Source organism: Podarcis liolepis (genome assembly GCF_965112155.1).
Source record: "Podarcis liolepis genome assembly, chromosome: 5".
Lineage (NCBI taxonomy): Eukaryota > Metazoa > Chordata > Lepidosauria > Squamata > Lacertidae > Podarcis > Podarcis liolepis.
This window is the reverse complement of record NC_139556.1, coordinates 18404011-18421731: the sequence shown is the minus strand read 5'-3', so window position 1 is coordinate 18421731 and position 17721 is coordinate 18404011. Positions and strand designations below refer to the sequence as shown.

Below are 17721 nucleotides of genomic sequence, written 5' to 3'. Positions count from 1 at the left end.
AATGTCCAGGCACATTTTTTTTTTAATAACAAGAATAAAATGAAAAAGCTGAAAATGAATCAATTGCAGTGAAAATATTATGTTCATTTTTCACGAGGTCTAGTCCTTCTCCTGCCCACCCCCCAATATTCTTAAGAGGGTCTCTTCTCCAGTCTTCAGAGAGTAGCTGGAAGTGGGGAGGCAGAAAAAAGGTCCTCCTTTCCTTCCACTCTGCAGTTTTAATCTGAAATCTTAGGTGAAGTACTGCGCCCAGAGCTCAGAAACTGCTCACGCTAATGAAATTCCCTGTTGCAAAATGCACCTAGAACAATGGGAGTTTTGAACACTGCTCTAAGTTCAAGAGAATGAACTTTCATGGGCCACACCAGCGTAAGGTCTGTTTCTTTTTTAGTGTGGATGATCTGCATGTGGAAACTTGTCCCTGCAGTGACAATAAACTGCCATGAAAACTTAGATGGTGCTAAGGGCAGGGCAGAAATCTGTATTCTTACTTAAGAAACTTACTTACTTACTTAAAAGAACAATTACAACAAAACAAAAACTCCACAATCTCAAGCCTTCAGAAGATCACTTGCACATTCATGTAAAGGTAAAAAGAGCCAAAGGACCACTAGACAGTTAAGTCCAGTCAAAGGCTACTATGGGGAGCAGCGCTCATCTTGCTTCAGGAAGAGGTGGCCGGCGTTTGTCCGCAGACAGCTTTCCGGGTCATGTGACCAGCATGAGTAAACTGCTTCTGGCGCAACAGGACACTGTGACGAGTGCACAGAAACACTGTTTACCTTCCCACCGCAGCTGTACCTGTTTATCTACTCACACTGGTATGCTTTCGAACTGCTAGGTTGACAGGAGCTGGGACACAGCAACAGGAGCTCACTCTATCGGGCGGATTCAATACATTCGTGTTTCACTTAATCAAGAATCTATTTGTCATTTTCTACTGACATTGCAAATTGAGTTTCAACATTTTCTTGCCTGAACACAGAGAAAACTGATTGTAAAAATACAGTGGTACCTCAGGTTACAAACACTTTGGGTTACAAACTCCACTAACCCAGAAGTAGTACCTCGGGTTGCGAACTTTGCCCCGGGATGAGAACGGAAATTGCGCGGCGGCGGCGGCAGCGGGAGGCCCCGTTAGTGAAAGAACACTTCAGGTTAAGAATGGTTTCAGGTTAAGAACAGACCTCCGGAACCAATTACGTTCATAACCGGAGGTACCACTGTATCCTAATCCTTACGTCAACCAAAGCAGACAAAAGGTTCAGAGAAAAATAAAATACAGACTCACCAGAAGATTATTCTCAAGATTTTTCAGAAAAAATCAGAAGACAGATACCTAAAGGGTTGACCAAAGAAATCCTCTTGATGCTCAAATGCTTCAAATTAGGACTCCTTTAGAAGAGATGTCAGACAACAGATTCTTTGCTTGGCACAGCAGGAAAAAGAGCACCATCCTTCAATTTTCGCACAGTATGAGTCACTCACAATGCTGATCAAGCATACATACGCTCATACATCAAAGGTCACATGTGATAAGTCTTGTACTTGGGAGTAAGTCCACAGTGAATTCCAAACATTGGAAAGGTGGGAGGGTCAAATGACAGAAGAAATCATGCTCTCTCAATGGACTTCCCAGATAATTTTTTATCAGTAGCTCTATACCAGGGCTTTGCTGTTTAATTTTTACCCTACATTTCTACAAGTACAGTGGTGCCCCGCAAGAGGAATGCCTCGCAAGACAAAAAACTCACTAGACGAAAGGGTTTTGCGTTTTTTGAGCTGCTTCACAAGACGAATTTCCCTATGGGCTTGCTTCGCAAGACAAAAAACGAAAATGTCTTGCAAGTTTGTTTCCTTTTTCTTAACACCGTTAATACAGTTGCGACTTGACTTCGAGGAGCAACTCATAGGACGCGGTGTGGTAGCCTTTTTTGAGTTTTTTGAAGACTTTGGTGATTTTTGAAGCTTTTCCAAAACTTCTTTTGCAGCCATTTGGTAAGTTAAACTTTTAAAACTTTTTGGGGGGTTTTTGGATTTTGGGTTGGGGTGTTTGGAATTCAAGGACTTGGTGTTGGGGAGGGGTTTGCAAGAATCTGGAAGCTTGTGTGTGTTTTTTCCTGCATTTTTATGATTTTCTGTGACCACTGGGCCACTCTGCTGTTTTTTTAAAAAAAATCTGGATTTGAATTTCTGTGTGGTGGGTGGCTGGGGGAACAGTTGAGGAGGGGGTTCTTCAGCAAGAAGCAAAGAGTGGAAGAGGAACCTTCTTCGAGTTGTCCCCCAGAGTCTTAGAAAATGTACTGTACACTTTGTTGATTTTTAAATGTTTTTCTGTCATGTTTAGAAACTTAATTTATTGTTCCTTCAATTTTTGAAATGCTCTTTACAGTATGTGTGACTTTAAAGAGCACTTAATAAACTCTTGTTGTACCAAATTTGGCTTTGTTTGGACTTTTTGTGACCATAGGAACGCATTAATTGAATTTCAGTGCATTCCTATGGGATTTCGTGCTTCGCAAGACGAAAAATTCGCTAGACGAGAAAACTCGCGGAACGAATTAATTTCGTCTTGCGAGGCACCACTGTACATGCACCCAAAGCATATTACAAATCTTGTTTAGGGAACGGTTAACAAATATTTCATCCTGTTCCAGAGGAAACAAACACAACAGTATGTAAACCAGAGACATTACAATAAACGAGGGAAACTCCTGCTCTTAGGCCCATGAGCAGTTGCAAACAGTGTTAGAAACCGAGATATGAAAGCTAGGAGCTAAATGGCACCTTAAGTCTAGGTTATGGGCACAGAAATAGAATGTCTAGGCACGCTTTTTTAATAAGAATACAAAGCTGAAAATGAATGAACGGCAGCTAAAATATTATGTTCGTTTTTCACATGGTCTAGTCCTTCTCCTGCCAACCCCCCAATATTCTTAAGAGGGTCTCTTCTCCAGTCTTCAGAGTGTAGCTGGAAGTGGGGAGGCAGAAAAAAGGTCCTCCTTTCCCTCCACTGCAGTTTTAATTAGAAATCATAGGCACAGTACTGCGCCCAGAGTTCAGAAACTGCTCGCGCTAGTGAAATTCCCCGTCGCAAAATGCGCCTAGAACAAGGGGAGCTTTGAACACTGGCTGCAAACCAGAGAAACATGGGAAATACATGTGACCAAGCCTACACTATAACCTGCTCTACTGACTGCAACAGAATGCTTCTTCTAAGCCTAATTTCAGTGAGGGAAAAGGACTCTGTGGATGCCAGGGAAGAACTCTGCAGGTAGGTGTGGACCTGCTGAAACCATGTTGGTGACACCTGCAAACAAGTTTTACCTGCTGGGTTCTACAAAGGGTTAAGCCAGTACCTCAAAGTAGAACCAACTACATCTAGACAGACATCAGAAGATACACTGTGGTATTCATGTTGGCTACTTAGGTAAATACCACGGCTTGCTCTTTCAAATAATTTTTCTGGGGAGTAGGCATCCTGCCCTGCTATTTCAAGCAATACATGGCCCACCTTTCCCAAGATGATCTTCATAACTACACCTGAAACAAAGCACAGGAGCAAAGAGACAAATCAAAAGAAAAAAAGCCAAAGGAAGACAGGAACAAATGTTTTCTACTTTTCGTGTATTGTGAGTTTTAGCTCCTGTAAAGGTATGTGATCCCCCAGCTCTCAGACAGAAGAAACTGCAAACAGTTCCAAAGAATTTCTATCGCGTTTTGGTTTCTAATAATTAAAACTGGATTACAGTATCAGAGACAGTATCTATCAAGCTTAGTCATCATTTGAGACTAATCACGTCTAGCAGTAAGGCTGCCAATTATAATCATTTCAAATATGCAGTAGACATGTAACAGCTACAACCTGGGAAAGGTTCCTTCCAAAATGCTTCTTGTTTCCAATTCATCCAGTACACTTCCTGAAATTCCAACCCCGTGCCTGACTAAAAATCAGTATGTAAATTGGTTCTACAACTAGAAAGTTTAGCCAACTACAGCAAAGTACAAAGACTCATTAATATATATACACTGCCAGAACATATAAAGAGCTGGACTAGAGTTATGGAAGGAATAAATACCTCTACTTTTACAAAATACAGAAGGGATGTGAGTACTGAGAGACCACCCAAGTTATTACACTGGGACTGGTTCTTAAATAACTGTCATAGCCACTTGCTATTCACATTCTAAGCAAGACGGAATAATTTATGCAACACCTACTGTATTAAGTTAACTGCACCTATATAAGAATTTCAACCAACTCTGTAACAACTGCACTGATATATGTCGGTGGCAACCTATGGCTTTTAACCTTATTCAGCATGGTCCAGGCCATTTGCAATGGGTACATGACTGCTGCTTTGGGTATTTTGCTTGTCTACTTATTTAAATTGCTTTTATTAACAGTGATGTTACAAGGCAAGCTATGTTTTAATAAGATAGATATAAATAACACAAATTATACCTGAATTTCCAGGTCAGTTAAAAAGTACATACTGTGCTATAAAACTGGATTGTGTGTCTTCACTGGCTGGTTACACCAATCATTCTTTTATATTTAGTTACCAAGATATCCAATCCGACATGGCTTTCAAGAGAAAGAAGATAATTGAGCCTCCTGCAGAGGGAGAGCTTGCCAATATACTGTAGAAAGAGAGCATGTTCACACCTGAAGCTATCTAAGTTTCAAAACTTTTCACATCCAGCTGATAAAAAAGTGGGAATGCTGCACAATACACAGAAATCCTTGGCAGGAAAACAAAGCTCGATTCCTCCAATATCTCAAAGTTAATGATACTATTTGATTTCTCACACCCGTTTGAAGCAGTAATATGCCAACTCTAGATAGCTGAATTACTCTCATGACCTTAAGCTGGTGGTGGAGCCTGCTCGCCGTTAAATCTCGGCATAACCCCTATCTACCGTGCTCCGTCCTACTTAACATCGCTTATGGCCGCATCTCACCGATATGCCTTCATTAGAGCTAGGTTCAATGTTTTTCCAACAAACGTGCTGAGACATAGATTCACTAAGGGCCAAGTCCCTTCAACGTGTGCTTGTGAAATGAAAACATCTGAATCTCTACATCATGTTATGTTTATCTGCCCTATGTACAGTTCAGTTCGTGCTAGTATATTAAACTCCATAATCCAGCCTATGGCTGACAAACCAGTAAACCTACAGCTTGCCTGGGTTCTTCAAGATGTGGATCCTTATATTACCCTACAGGTTGCTAAATTCCTAACAGCCGTCCTCTCGTACAAGAGATGGAATGGAATGTTAGCTGATTATTGATAGTTATAAGAATTTTCGATAATGACATCCGATATTGATTTTAGCGAAGTTTCTAAATTTTTAATCTTAATCTTAAATTTTTCTTTTGAATTGCCAATATTTGTCCTTGTGAGCTGTGAATTGTGTTATATTACTTGCGGCTTGTACGAGACCGCTGTTTTATTTGATTTGTTTTGTGTGTTGTGCTTTATGATGGGCGTAAAGCCGAATAAACATTTTGATCTTGATCCCATGACCTTATATTAACAGAGGACCACCATTTAACAAGCAAAATAACTGCAAGCAAGTTGAAGGATTAAGAAACATTAAGGGCCAGGTCAAACAAAAGACACGACAAGTTAATGTCCATAATAAATGTCTACTTGGGTATACAGTATATGAAAAGCCACTTGTCCAAATGTACATAAATGTTTGTGCGTTTCATAGAGTATGTCATTTTCATGCAGTTCACTAACCAATGCTACTCCAAGGGCTAAGTATGTAGAAGCTACCATACTTCTTTGCCTTCCTGGTCCTCACGACAAGTGCCAATGTGTTTACTTACTCCAGGAAGAAACATTAGCGCAGACACACATATTTCAATGAAAATTGATCTTAGAACTGCTGACTGTTGTAATGACAATCTAAGTTTACATTCTAAATGTTAAATGTTTTACGAGTGTGAATGAGTGGCATAATGCAATCTATACGTTACCAAAGAATGTGATATTGATAAGCAGCAACATCCTCAATACATTCCCCTACTCTACAAAGGGAAAAAACCAAAAACCAACTTTTAAGTAATAGCTGTGCTTTAATTATCAGCGTCCTACAGATCTACTGAATAATATATGGCAATGATCCACAGGCTGAATCAGCTCAACAGAAAGGCAGATATACACTAGACTAGAGCAAGCAGAACTGCATGATCTTTCCTCGTTTCACACAACAGGAAAAAGCTGGGAATGCCTCCTCGATTCTCTGCTAAGCAAGGTGCCAGAAGTTTTCCTTACATTGGCACCACCCTTGCAGGAAATATGAAGAGAGGAATAAAGGTTAACTCAGCAAACCTGAAGAACAAACTACAACAGTTCCAAGTAATGCAAAAGGCATCTAAAGGAAATTTATAGAAAGACCTACATTGGCTCCCAGTACGTTTCTGAGCACAATTCAAAGTGCTGGTGTTGACCTTTAAAGCCCTAAACAGCCTCGGCCCAGGATACCTGAAGGAGTGTCTCCACCGCCATCATTCTGCCCGGACGCTGAGGTCCAGCGCCGAAGGCCTTCTGGCGGTTCCCTCATTGCGAGAAGCAAAGCTACAGGGAACCAGGCAGAGGGCCTTCTCGGTGGTGGCACCTGCCCTGTGGAACGCCCTCCCATCAGATGTCAAAGCGATAAGTAACTACCTGACATTCAGAAGACATCTAAAGGCAGCCTTGTTCAGGGAAGTTTTTAACGTGTGATATTTTAGTGTATTTTTGGTTTCTATGGAAGCAGCCCAGAGTGGCTGGGGAAACCCAGCCAGATGGGTGGGGTACAAATAATAAATTATTATTGTTGTTGTTATAGTAACCCAAAGCTTCTGTCAGGGACGCGGGTGGCACTGTGGGTTAAACCACAGAGCCTAGGGCTTGCCGATCAGAAGGTCGGCAGTTCGAATCCCGCGACGGGTTGAGCTCCTGTTGCTTGGTCCCTGCTCCTGCCAACCTAGCAGTTCGAAAGCACATCAAAGTGCAAGTAGATAAATAGGTACCGCTCCGGCAGGAAGGTAAACGACGTTTCCGTGTGCTGCTCTGGTTCACCAGAAGCGGCTCAGTCATGCTGGCCACATGACCCGGAAGCTGTACGCCGGCTCCCTTGGCCAATAAAGCGAGATGAGCGCTGCAACCCCAGAGTCGGTCACGACTGGACCTAATGGTCAGGGGTCCCTTTACCTTTAAAGCTTCTGTCACCTGTTTGGTAGACACACAACAACATAACTTGGAAAAATACATGCTTACTTTTCAAGTAATTCTAGAGTGTTCCCCAGCACATAAAAGCATACAAACTCAGAATGCTAACAAAGTTATTGGAAAGGCATTTACTAGTATTGCTACTAAAAAATTACTAGGCATCCATAAAAACAAAAAACAGAGATGTGACACCAACTAAAGCAGTATGGATATGATCTTGCAATTTGATCTCTCCTGCAGGAATGAGATATGAAGAATGAGGGGGAAATGGTTCCCCCCCTTTTTTAATGGGGAAAAATTACATTGAGGAAAAGTGGAAACACTTTTACACAATACTTTATCTCTCCTAATGAAAAGTGGAATACTTGCAAGATCAACTTGTGCAGTGAAGTATAATGCACATATTGTTCCATAAACCCTCACATTAGTTAGGAGTTGTCCCAGGACACAGAAAGACTTCCTTACAGAGAAGATGGCAGGACTCACCTGCAGGCTGCAGCCGCGTTATTCTAATTATTTTAAAGCCCTTTCACCACCTCCCTTTACAGGAGCCTGAGAACACAGAACAAAAGCTTTTACAGCTTATGAAAATACTCCAATAAGCTACAATATTGATTGCTGGCACAGCTAGCAGCTCTCCTCCCATGCCAAATAGTAGCTGGAAGGCAATTTTCCTCTGGAGCCTGGTTTAAAGCAAAAGGGTAAAACCCCTTCACATTCTCTGCCACCCCAACTCTGATTGCCTCTGCAACTGCATACTGCAGTTTAAAAGATTCCTGCAACATGAAGTTTGTCCCAAACCTACTGAACTTCAAATGCCAGTACAGTACAGGCTGTTGTGGAGTACAAAATGCAACAGCCAGAGCACATGTTGTGAAACAGCATGTTGAACATTTAAGTTTGGGTAGAAGATCACATCATCCTGGCAGCCCTGGAAAGGCTGCTTCCCAGAGAGGACAGTGCTCTTCAGCGAGCATTTAAAGCTGCGCCTTCTGCAATTTTTTTTTTTATGAAAAACAACCCTGCTGGATTAGACTTTTAAAGCTTGGGGTGGGTTTTTTTTTGGGGGGGGGGTTGTGTTATTGGGTTATTGTTGTTGCTTTTCTTCCAATTATGCATTCTGTGGTTTTATATTCTGATTTTATTGTGTGAACCGCCCCGAGATCTCCGGGTATAGGGCGGTATATAAATTCAACAAATGAAACTAAGTAAATAAAAATAATAAATAAAGTGTCATCCAGCCTACCCGTCTTGTGTCCGGAATACCCCAGGAAGCTCACAAGCAAGGCAGAGATAACCACCCCCAGAAGTGCTGGAGCAGGGCTGTTTTGCACCCCTACACTAGCCTATTTTGCAGCAGGCCGTTTTGCACCCTTAAACAATGTTATTTTGATTGATTCTACTTCCATGCCACTTTTTATTCAAATCCCAAAGCGGCTTACGAATATAAGACAAAAATAACATAAAGGAACTTCACGAATACTGTACAGCATAAATGGTATAGAATACTTAACAAATCAGCGGTAAAACAACTCCAAACCCCAAATAAAACAACTACCATCTATGTTAACAATATTAACAAAACAACTAAAAAAATAAGCTAGCCGGCTAATTTGAACCCTTAGACCAGGCTACTTTGCACCCTTTGGCTATTTTGCACCCTTAGGCAAGTCTACCTATTTGTAACCCTCAATAATTAAATTTCTAACTTCGTTTTTCAAAATCATATATCTTGCAGAAACGATAGCACCCTTCAAAATATAAAATTCTTCGAAACGGGAAAGCCCGCGCCCCGATAGCTAGAACCCGCCACCCCCCTTTCTTCGGCTCCCTCGGGAGAAGCAGCAGCTGAGCCTGCGAAGGGTAGACTGCTCCCGGCTGTGGAAGCTCCCTTCGGCTCCACACAGCAGCCGTTGCTAAAGGCAGAGCCGGCCGGCCGGCCAGCCAACGAACGAAACCCGCCTCCGCCGCCTCCCCTTCTTCACACACACCCCTCAGAAGCCGAAACTCCCCTCGCAAGCGCCTTGGCGGCGAGGCCGAGCCAGCCGGAACCTACCCGCTCCCTCCTCACCGGGCGACGCGGCCCCGCTACGTGTCGGCAGGGAGAGGCCGAGGGCTTCGCTGCTGCTGCTTCTTCTGCCGCCGCCGGTGCGCCTTCGCCATCGCACGGAGGGGTCGCCGCTGGGACTGAGGCGGCTGGGAGGCTGCGGCGGCAGCGACGGCGGAGCTGCTCGACCCTGCCAGGCAACCGGCCCACCCACTCACCAACCGGGCGCGGCTACGTAGCGGAAAAGGCGGGGCCAGGCACTGACGCAGCTTCCGCAAGAAAAACAAACAAACAAGGGGACGAGACGGCAGGCGGAAGTGGGCGGGGCCGGCGGGGCCACGCCCACGTCACCCTCCCGCCTCGCCTGCGCGCGGAGGATTCGCGTGCAGCCTGTAAATAGTACATATGCTTGGCTTAAAGCAAATAATCAGCAGTCTGGTGTAATGCATCTATTTTGATATTTTCCTTATTGACAAAGTAATAATTATAAATACATAAGAATAAAAATGTGACCATTCCATTGTAACTATCCAAGCTCCCAAAATATCAAGACCTCTTGCGATGGTTTGACCCCCTTTCCGTTTTAACAGTACACATTCGACAAACACCCTCCGTATCTCCTGCATATCATTTCTCCTGTATATTCCCCCTCTTACCTTAATGGCACATGTCAGTTTATCATTAATGGCTATATCCCACACCTCTTTATAGAATTTTTCCATTTTATATTCCGCTTGCCCCTTTTAAAATTTGTTTTCTTTTTATTATTATTATTTTATTTTGACAAAGTAATAATCGCAAATAATTGAGAATAAAAATGTGTACCCCACCACGGAGACCATTCCGTTGTAACTATCCAGCCTCCCAAAATTTCAACATCTCTTGCGATGGTTTTACCCCCTTTCCGTTTTAACAGTACAAATTCTACAAACACCTTCCAGATCTCCTCAAAATCGTTTCTCCTGCATATTCCCCAGCTTACCTTAATGGCACGTGTTAATTTATCATTAATAGCTACTGTATATCCTGCACCTCTCCATCCCATTCTTCCATTTTATATTCTGCTTGCTCCTTCCACTTCCTAGCTGTCATAATTCATGTGACGCAATGCATATTTCTGAAGATCTTAGTAATAAATCTCAGCACGGGATACCCAAGGCATGAAGGAGAACAGCAACAACCAGAAAAAGGTAGAGATGACATTTCACAAGGACAGGAAGAAACACCTCGGACAGAATTAATTGCCCCACACAGGAAGAACGAGGATATAGTTTGAATGCCTCACATGTAGTTCTATAAATCATTTAATGTGACAACACAAATGGAAGTTATTACTATTGCAGTTGTTGTTTAAAGGTATTATGATGATGACCAGAATGTAATGGAAATTAGTAAGATTTTGGAACGCAGAAAATATAATCAGTCATCAATTCTCGCACGTGGGTGGCTACCTAAATGATATAATTTAGTATTTGAATGATTGGTTTTAGTAATGTGATTATAAGTTGGTATTGTTATAACGAGGCTATTATTGGAATATAACTGAAAACTAATAACAATTATTATCAAAAAAATAACATTCTCAGGACAGGGTGTTGGACTAGAAGGGCCCCTGGCTTATTCCAGCAAGCTCTTCTTAGGAGGTTCTGAATATTCCTTCCTCCTCCTCCTCCTCCTCCTCCTCCTCCTCCTCCTCCTCCTCTTCTTCTTCTTCTTCTTCTTCTTCTTCTTCTTCCTCCTCCTCCTCCTCCTCCTCCTCCTCCTCTTCTTCTTCTTCTTCTTCTTCTTCTTCTTCTTCTTCTGAATATTGCCCTTTGCAAAAAGAAAAAGCTCCATCTTATCCTCTGTAAAGCTCACCTAAGGCTTGCAACAGATGTTGCTCAACTTGGCAGCCAGGGGTCCAGAGAAAAAAAACAAAAATAAAAATGCCTGTCCAATCCATGGCAATAATGTATGAATGAAGAGTGCTTGATTGAGAGGGAATTAATATCTCCTGTGCAAGAAGAAGAAGAAGAGTTTGGATTTGATATCCCGCTTTATCACTACCCTAAGGAGTCTCAAAGCGGCTAACAATCTCCTTTCCCTTCCTCCCCCACAACAAACACTCTGTGAGGTGAGTGAGGCTGAGAGACTTCAGACAAGTGTGACTAGCCCAAGGTCACCCAGCAGCTGCATGTGGAGGAGCGGGGAAGCGAACCCGGTTCGCCAGATTACAAAACTACCACTCTTAACCACTACACCACACTGGCAAGAGAACGCATGAGACTGGAGAGATCATCTCTGCCAGAAATCATGCTCCTGTGTATTTCCTCTTCTGTTCAGCAGACTTTGCCTTTCAGCTACAATGACCATTGCTGAATGCCTGTTTGCCTTCAGGGTGTGCAAAAATGGCACCTCCTTTCCAAGCTTTGATTTAACACGTTGGGTGCTTTGCTGCGGCCCAGCACCTGTCCAATAAATTCAAAATGACAAGCACGCAGCCTGAGAAAGTGCATTAAACAAGCAAGCCTGGACCACTTTCTCAGGTTTCAGAGGGGACAGTTGCTACTTTAATAAGGATGGCTGAAGAGTGTGTGTCCCTCTCCAAAGACCCTGACTGTTCTGGAACATCCACAGCTGAGACCCCCACTCTTAAAGATCTAGAACAGCTCCTGAATACTGGGAGGCCTTCCTGTAACCATGTTGATGAAGTATGGCCTAACCTTTTCTTAGGAGACCAGTAAGTATATCTCTGTGGAACTCAGCATTTTTTTGGCAGTGCTTAAGAGCTCCGCCAACATAACTACTGCAGCCAAGTCAATGCCCCTTCCAAGGAATGTGTCGTTCTGTGATCTGGTTGGGTCCAGTACCTTGTTATGCATGACTATACCTCATTTAAACCAATGGGGCATTCTGACACATAACCGGTGGTAGGATTGCACATCATCCTGGCTTCTTTGAGAAGACAGTCTTGCAATTAATTGTTACGCAGCCGTAAGCAATTTATGTATTTTGTTTCATGTGCATTCAGAATGCCACACAGAATCTGGAACAAAATGTTGGATTCTTCAGTGCATCACCTTTCTTCCCACCACCAATTCCTTTTTTTAAAAAAAGCAATTTCTAGCCCTCACAGTTGCGGTGACACATGGCTGAAGGCCATGCAGTTGGTATATGAAAAAGGCGAAAGAGTTCAGTCAGTGTGGCTTCCGTCCCCTTCAGAGTGACCTAGTCCTCCCTTGTGACTTCTCATTACCTTTGCCTGACTGTTTCGGTTGCTTTAATTGTCTAGCTCTGATTCCAGTGTAAACACACATCTAGACTTGTTTATTCATTCCCAGTAACCAATTATCTGTCACATTTCTGGTGAGGCTACTGGAACCCTAAACCTGACACCACAGTTGCTTCCAAGTCCATGGATGTACCATGATTCAGTGCCTAACGTAGGATTGGAATTTCACTTGTAGTTTAATTTTGAACACAATGGAGAGGTAAAAAAATTTGGACTATCATAAAAGATGCAGGAGGAAATGATTAATAACAGGACCCACAAAGCAGAGGACGGAAGTCCAAGAGATTCCTTGGAATCTTGTTTTTATGTTGTATGTTGGACTGTAAAATTTTAATCTGAAAAAAAAAGATGCAGTTCCTAACACCACAACATGGGGATTTCCAACAAAGCTGAATGTTCAAATATTGAGGACAGGCAAAATAAAGCCCTTTGCCACACAGTACAAAGTTAAATTTTGGAATCTGCGCTAATAGAGGCAGTGACGGCATCCAACTTGAATGGCTTTAGAAGATGATCAGACAAATTCATGGAGGAGAAAGCTATCAATGGCTACTGTGTCGTGCCATCAATCTGAGACAGTATGATTCTGAATAACAATTGCTGGAAACCACAGGAGGGGGGAATGAAGTTGAGCTCAGATCCTGCTTCATGCTTCCCATAGACATCTAAGAGGCCATTGTGAGAACGGCATGTTGGACTAGATGGGCCACTGGCTTATTACAGCAGGCTCTTCTTATGTTCTGAATATTCATTCGTTAAATCTGTAGGCGCAGACCATCGCCCAACTCAAAATAGTCCGGCATGAAAATCCCCAAACTCGGTTCCATGGGTGACTCTGAGTCAACTCCCTGGGATAGTTTATTGCTGCACATTGTTTCTAAATTTATTTTTGTACATTGCTTTAATTGTCTGTTTTAACCATATTTGCACATCAGTTTCTAATGCTGTGTGTCCTCTATTTCAGAGGCTTCTACTCTGCAGCCTCTTATAGTTGTTTTAACCGCGAGTCTTTTAGTTTTATGCTCTTACAGTTGTTTTAACTGCATGTTTTAATTTGTTTTTATCTGTTTTAATTATCAGTTTTTATCCATCCATTATCCGTGTTTAATCTTGTATTTTATTCAGATGTTTTATCCTATGCTTGTTCCTTTGTCCTTATTTGCTCCAACATTTATCAGTTTAAAAAAAAATCCTAACTGCTATTTTATTTATATGTTTGTTTGTTTGTTTGTTTGTTTTTTGTTTGTTTGTTTGTTTTAAATCCTGGTCTGTGACCGTAATAAAGTTCATTCATTCATTAAATCTTACTGAAATCTTTGTTCCTTAATGTGGGCTATTTTCTTCATAGAATGTGAGAGGACCCAGACCACAAGTTAGAGGGGAAAGCCTGAAAGGAAAACAGGACTCTTCTTGAATCTGTCTGCCTCTCACTTTCTGTTTTGTCTTTTCTTCAGTGTTACGGCGCACAGCAGATTTGGTTTATGGAAAATGGGCATTAGCCATGTTTTAAATGCTGCACATGGCAAAATATTTTGCCACGAACCCCATGATTTTTACGGCACAACGATTGAATACTATGGTGTACCGGCCGATGACCTTCCTGATTTTGATATGACTCCATATTTTTACCCTGCGGCAGAATTTATACACAAAGCCTTGACCACACCAGGAGGTAGAGAAGCAACATTCGTCACAAATGTCAATATTATGTTGTGTTGTGTTGGCAATTTGGTACTTCACTGCTATTTCTTTCTGGAGAGCTGGAAGTTAGGGGAGGATTGGCAGCTCTGGTGTTGCTGTTGGGTTTGTACTTTATAGTCTCATGGACTTAAATAGCAGATATTTAAGGTCATGTTTAACTCTCCCAGAGCAATAAATAGAATACAACAACAACAACAACAACAACAACAACAACAATAACAACAATAATATTTATTCCCCCTCCCATCTGGTTGGGTTTCCCCAGCCACTTTGGGTGGCTTCCAACAAAATATTAAAAATACAATAAAACATCAGACATTAAAAACTTCCCTAAAGAGGGCTGCCTTCAGATGTCTTCCAAAAGTCAGATAGTTGTTTATTTCCTTGACATCTGATGGGAGGGCATTCCACAGGGCAGGCGCCCCTACCAAGAAGGCCCTCTGCCTGGTTCCCTGTAACCTCACTTCTCGCAGTGAGGGAACCGCCAGAAGGCCCTCGGCGCTGGACCTCAGTGTCCGGGTTGAACGATGGGGGTAAACTGGGCCGAGGCCATTTAGATCAGCACCAACACTTTGAATTGTGCTCGGAAACGTACTGGGAGCCAATGTAGGTCTTTCAGGACCAGTTTTACGTGGTCTCAGTGGCCACTCCCAGTCACCAGTCTAGCTGCTGCATTCTGGATTAATTGCAGTTTCTGGGTCACCTTCAAAGGTAGTCCCACTTAGAGCACATTGCAGTAGTCCAAGCGGGAAATAACCAGAGTATGCACCACTCTAGAGAGACAGTCTGCGGGCAGGTAGGGTCTCAGTTTGTGGCCAGATGGAGCTGGTAGACAGCTGCCCTGGACACAGAATTGACCTGCACCTCCATGGACAGCCGTGAGTCCAAAATGACTCCCAAGCTGTGCACCTGGTCCTTCAGGGACACAGTTACCCCATTCAAGACCAGGGAGTCCCCCACACCCACTCGCCCCGTCTCCCCAAAACAGTACTTCTGTCTTGTCAGGATTCAAACTCAATGTATTTGTGCCTGACTTTGGCAGTTCTTACTCAGCTACAACAGATAGCACTCCTCTCCTGTTTCGTCATTTCATCAATTGCAACAGTACTATCCAATTGATTCTCTCAGCTCATAGGACTCCCAAATGAGATTATGGCTACAGTGCTGGGAGGAGGCGGCCTGGGCTCCAATCCTAACCAATTTTACCCAGTAGTAAGTTAGTGAATTCAATGCTGGTTATGCCCAGGTAAGTGGGGTAACGATTGGAACCTTTACCCCATGCCAGTTTTGGGTTTTTTTAATTAAAAAAAAATGAACAAGAAAAACAAACAATACACACAGAGGAAACGAACAAACAGTCTAATAAAAATTCGACACAAGGAGCTTTTGATAATAAAGTCAAAAGAAACATAACAAATCAGGGAGCGAATGAAATGGGTACAATGATAAAATTATAAATGGGGTATAAAACACAGCTTACATTGTGCAATAAAAGAGAGAGAAAAGAAAGAGGTTTTGCCTGTTTATAGACACCACCAAACAAAACCATATTTTGAAGGAATTCACCTGTGTTTTACCTTGTGTGTTTGTTTTGCGAGTGTGGATTAAGCCCAAGAAGATCTCAATTAACCAAAACTTCACACAAGCTGTGTAGAGCCCCACAATTTAGGTATAAATGAGAATAAGCTCCCTGATTGGAGAATAAATTTATACAGTATTACCGTAGCTGCTGGGATTAGATGCAACAATTGTTAAAAGTACTTGTTTAGGAAACATTTGAATTCTCTTAAAGATGCTTTAAAAAACAACACTGTTTCTTCGTTTGCAGCTAAAATCTTCGTGCACTGCGCTGTGGGGATAAGCAGGTCGTCTTCGTTGGTGCTGGCATACCTCATGATTTACCATCGCTTCTCTTTGGTTAAAGCCATTCAGGCAGTGAAAGAACATCGGTGGATTTTCCCCAATCAAGGGTTCCTGAAGCAACTGAGAAATTTGGACATTCAGCTAAACAAAAAAAGCACTAAGCAAGAAAGCAAGGAAACAAATGCCTGATGATCAGGAAAGCAGGTCATTTTCAAGCCTCAATGTCACAGAATGTTTTCATAAAAGTGTGATCTTCGTTGTCTTTTTCTATCATCATCGAAATATCAGTCTGTGCTCTCTCCTTTCGGCTTCGTTCTTTCTTTCTTTTTAATTATCAGATTTTCTATGGTATGATGAAATAAAAATACGCAGAGACAGAGAGGGGGGGGTAAAGGACCTCTGGATGGTTATGTCCAGTCAAAGGTGACTATGGGGTTGCTGGGAGTCAATGTAGGTCTTTCAGGACTGGTATTAGATGGTCTCGGCATCCGCTCCCAGTTACCAGTCTACCTGCCGCATTCTGGATTAATTGTAGTTTCTGGGTCACCTTCAAAGATAGCCCCACGTAGAGTGCATTGCAGTAGTCCAATCAGCTGACTGGCACTGGGAGCTTACCTTCAAATGCACCTATCAGTGGTTCTAAGTCAGCATCCTGTTTTGAACAGTGGTCAGCCTAATGCTTCTGGGAAGTACAGAACTGGGCCCTGAAGGAAACAGCCTTCTCCCACTTGCGCTATCCAGCAACTAGTCTCCAGAAATAAACTTTATCTGTGGGGATTCCACTAAGCTATCGTGGCTTAGTTATTGATAGACCTGTCTCATATTTAGGCAGCATGGGAATGGGTTATTACCCCTTTTATTTCAGAGTATGTGACATTAAATCCTTGGTTCTACAACTTGATCAGCCATTGTGCTGAAGCCACAAAATCATCGGTTTAAAAATAAAGAAATGTACAGTGGTGCCTCGCAAGACAAAAATAATCCGTTCTGCGAGTCTCTTCGTCTAGCGGTTTTTTCGTCTTGCGAAGCAACCCTATTAGCGGCTTAGCGGATTAGCGCTATTGGTGGTTTAGCGGACTAGCGGCTATTAAAGGCTTAGCGGCTTAGAAAAAGGGGGGGAGCGGGGGGAAATCGGAACACTCGCAAGACGTTTTCGTCTTGCGAAGCAAGCCCATAGGGAAATTTGTCTTGCGAAGCAGCTCAAAAACGGAAAACGCTTTCGTCTAGCCGGTTTTCCGTCTTGCGAGGCATACGTCTTGCGGGGCACCACTGTACAGTATCTGAGGGAGACATTTGTATTGAAAGTGTTGGTGTACTATTTTGTTGTTTAAAAAAAAAAACACAGCAAATGCTGTTAAAACATTTTGCTTTTCTGCAATTTAACCTTGAATGTTTCCAAGTGTCAGCCACACATTCGGACCTTGTTGAAATCTTGCTCTCTTCTGAATTCAAATTCCCCCAACCTGCTCTAAAATATGAAATAGTGCATCAGCGTTTTAAATTGTCGGCTCAGGTGGATTCACTGATGAGAAATATAATATTGGCAAGCACAGCAGGAGTGTAGAACCCTTAATAAATAACAGTTTTGCTGCTTGTGTTGCTCAAAATCCGTA

General features: G+C 42.5%; 2 protein-coding genes across 6 annotated transcripts in view; one reads left to right on the top strand and one right to left on the bottom strand.

Moving 5' to 3' along the window:
* The window catches only part of SAMD8 (sterile alpha motif domain containing 8), a 48882-nt gene that overhangs the window by 14485 nt on the left and 16676 nt on the right, over positions 1–17721 (bottom strand). Inside the window, exon 1 of one of the 5 annotated variants that reach the window (XM_083502753.1) lies at positions 10256–10466. The exons of 2 other annotated variants lie outside the window; for them this stretch is intronic. In XM_083502753.1, coding sequence (XP_083358879.1) covers positions 10256–10318 — 63 coding nt within the window. In that variant the 5' untranslated portion in view covers positions 10319–10466. Of the gene's footprint in view, positions 1–1291; positions 1453–9282; positions 9521–10255; positions 10467–17721 lie in introns of those variants that run through there. 2 more of the 5 variants (XM_083502754.1, XM_083502757.1) reach the window with 2 other exon arrangements.
* LOC310706603 (dual specificity protein phosphatase 13A-like) lies at positions 11577–17161 on the top strand. Its single transcript, XM_083502917.1, has 3 exons — positions 11577–11992; positions 13999–14216; positions 16074–17161. The coding sequence occupies exons 1-3, from the start codon at positions 11832–11834 to the stop codon at positions 16295–16297; spliced, it is 603 nt and encodes a 200-aa protein (XP_083359043.1). The 5' UTR covers positions 11577–11831; the 3' UTR covers positions 16298–17161.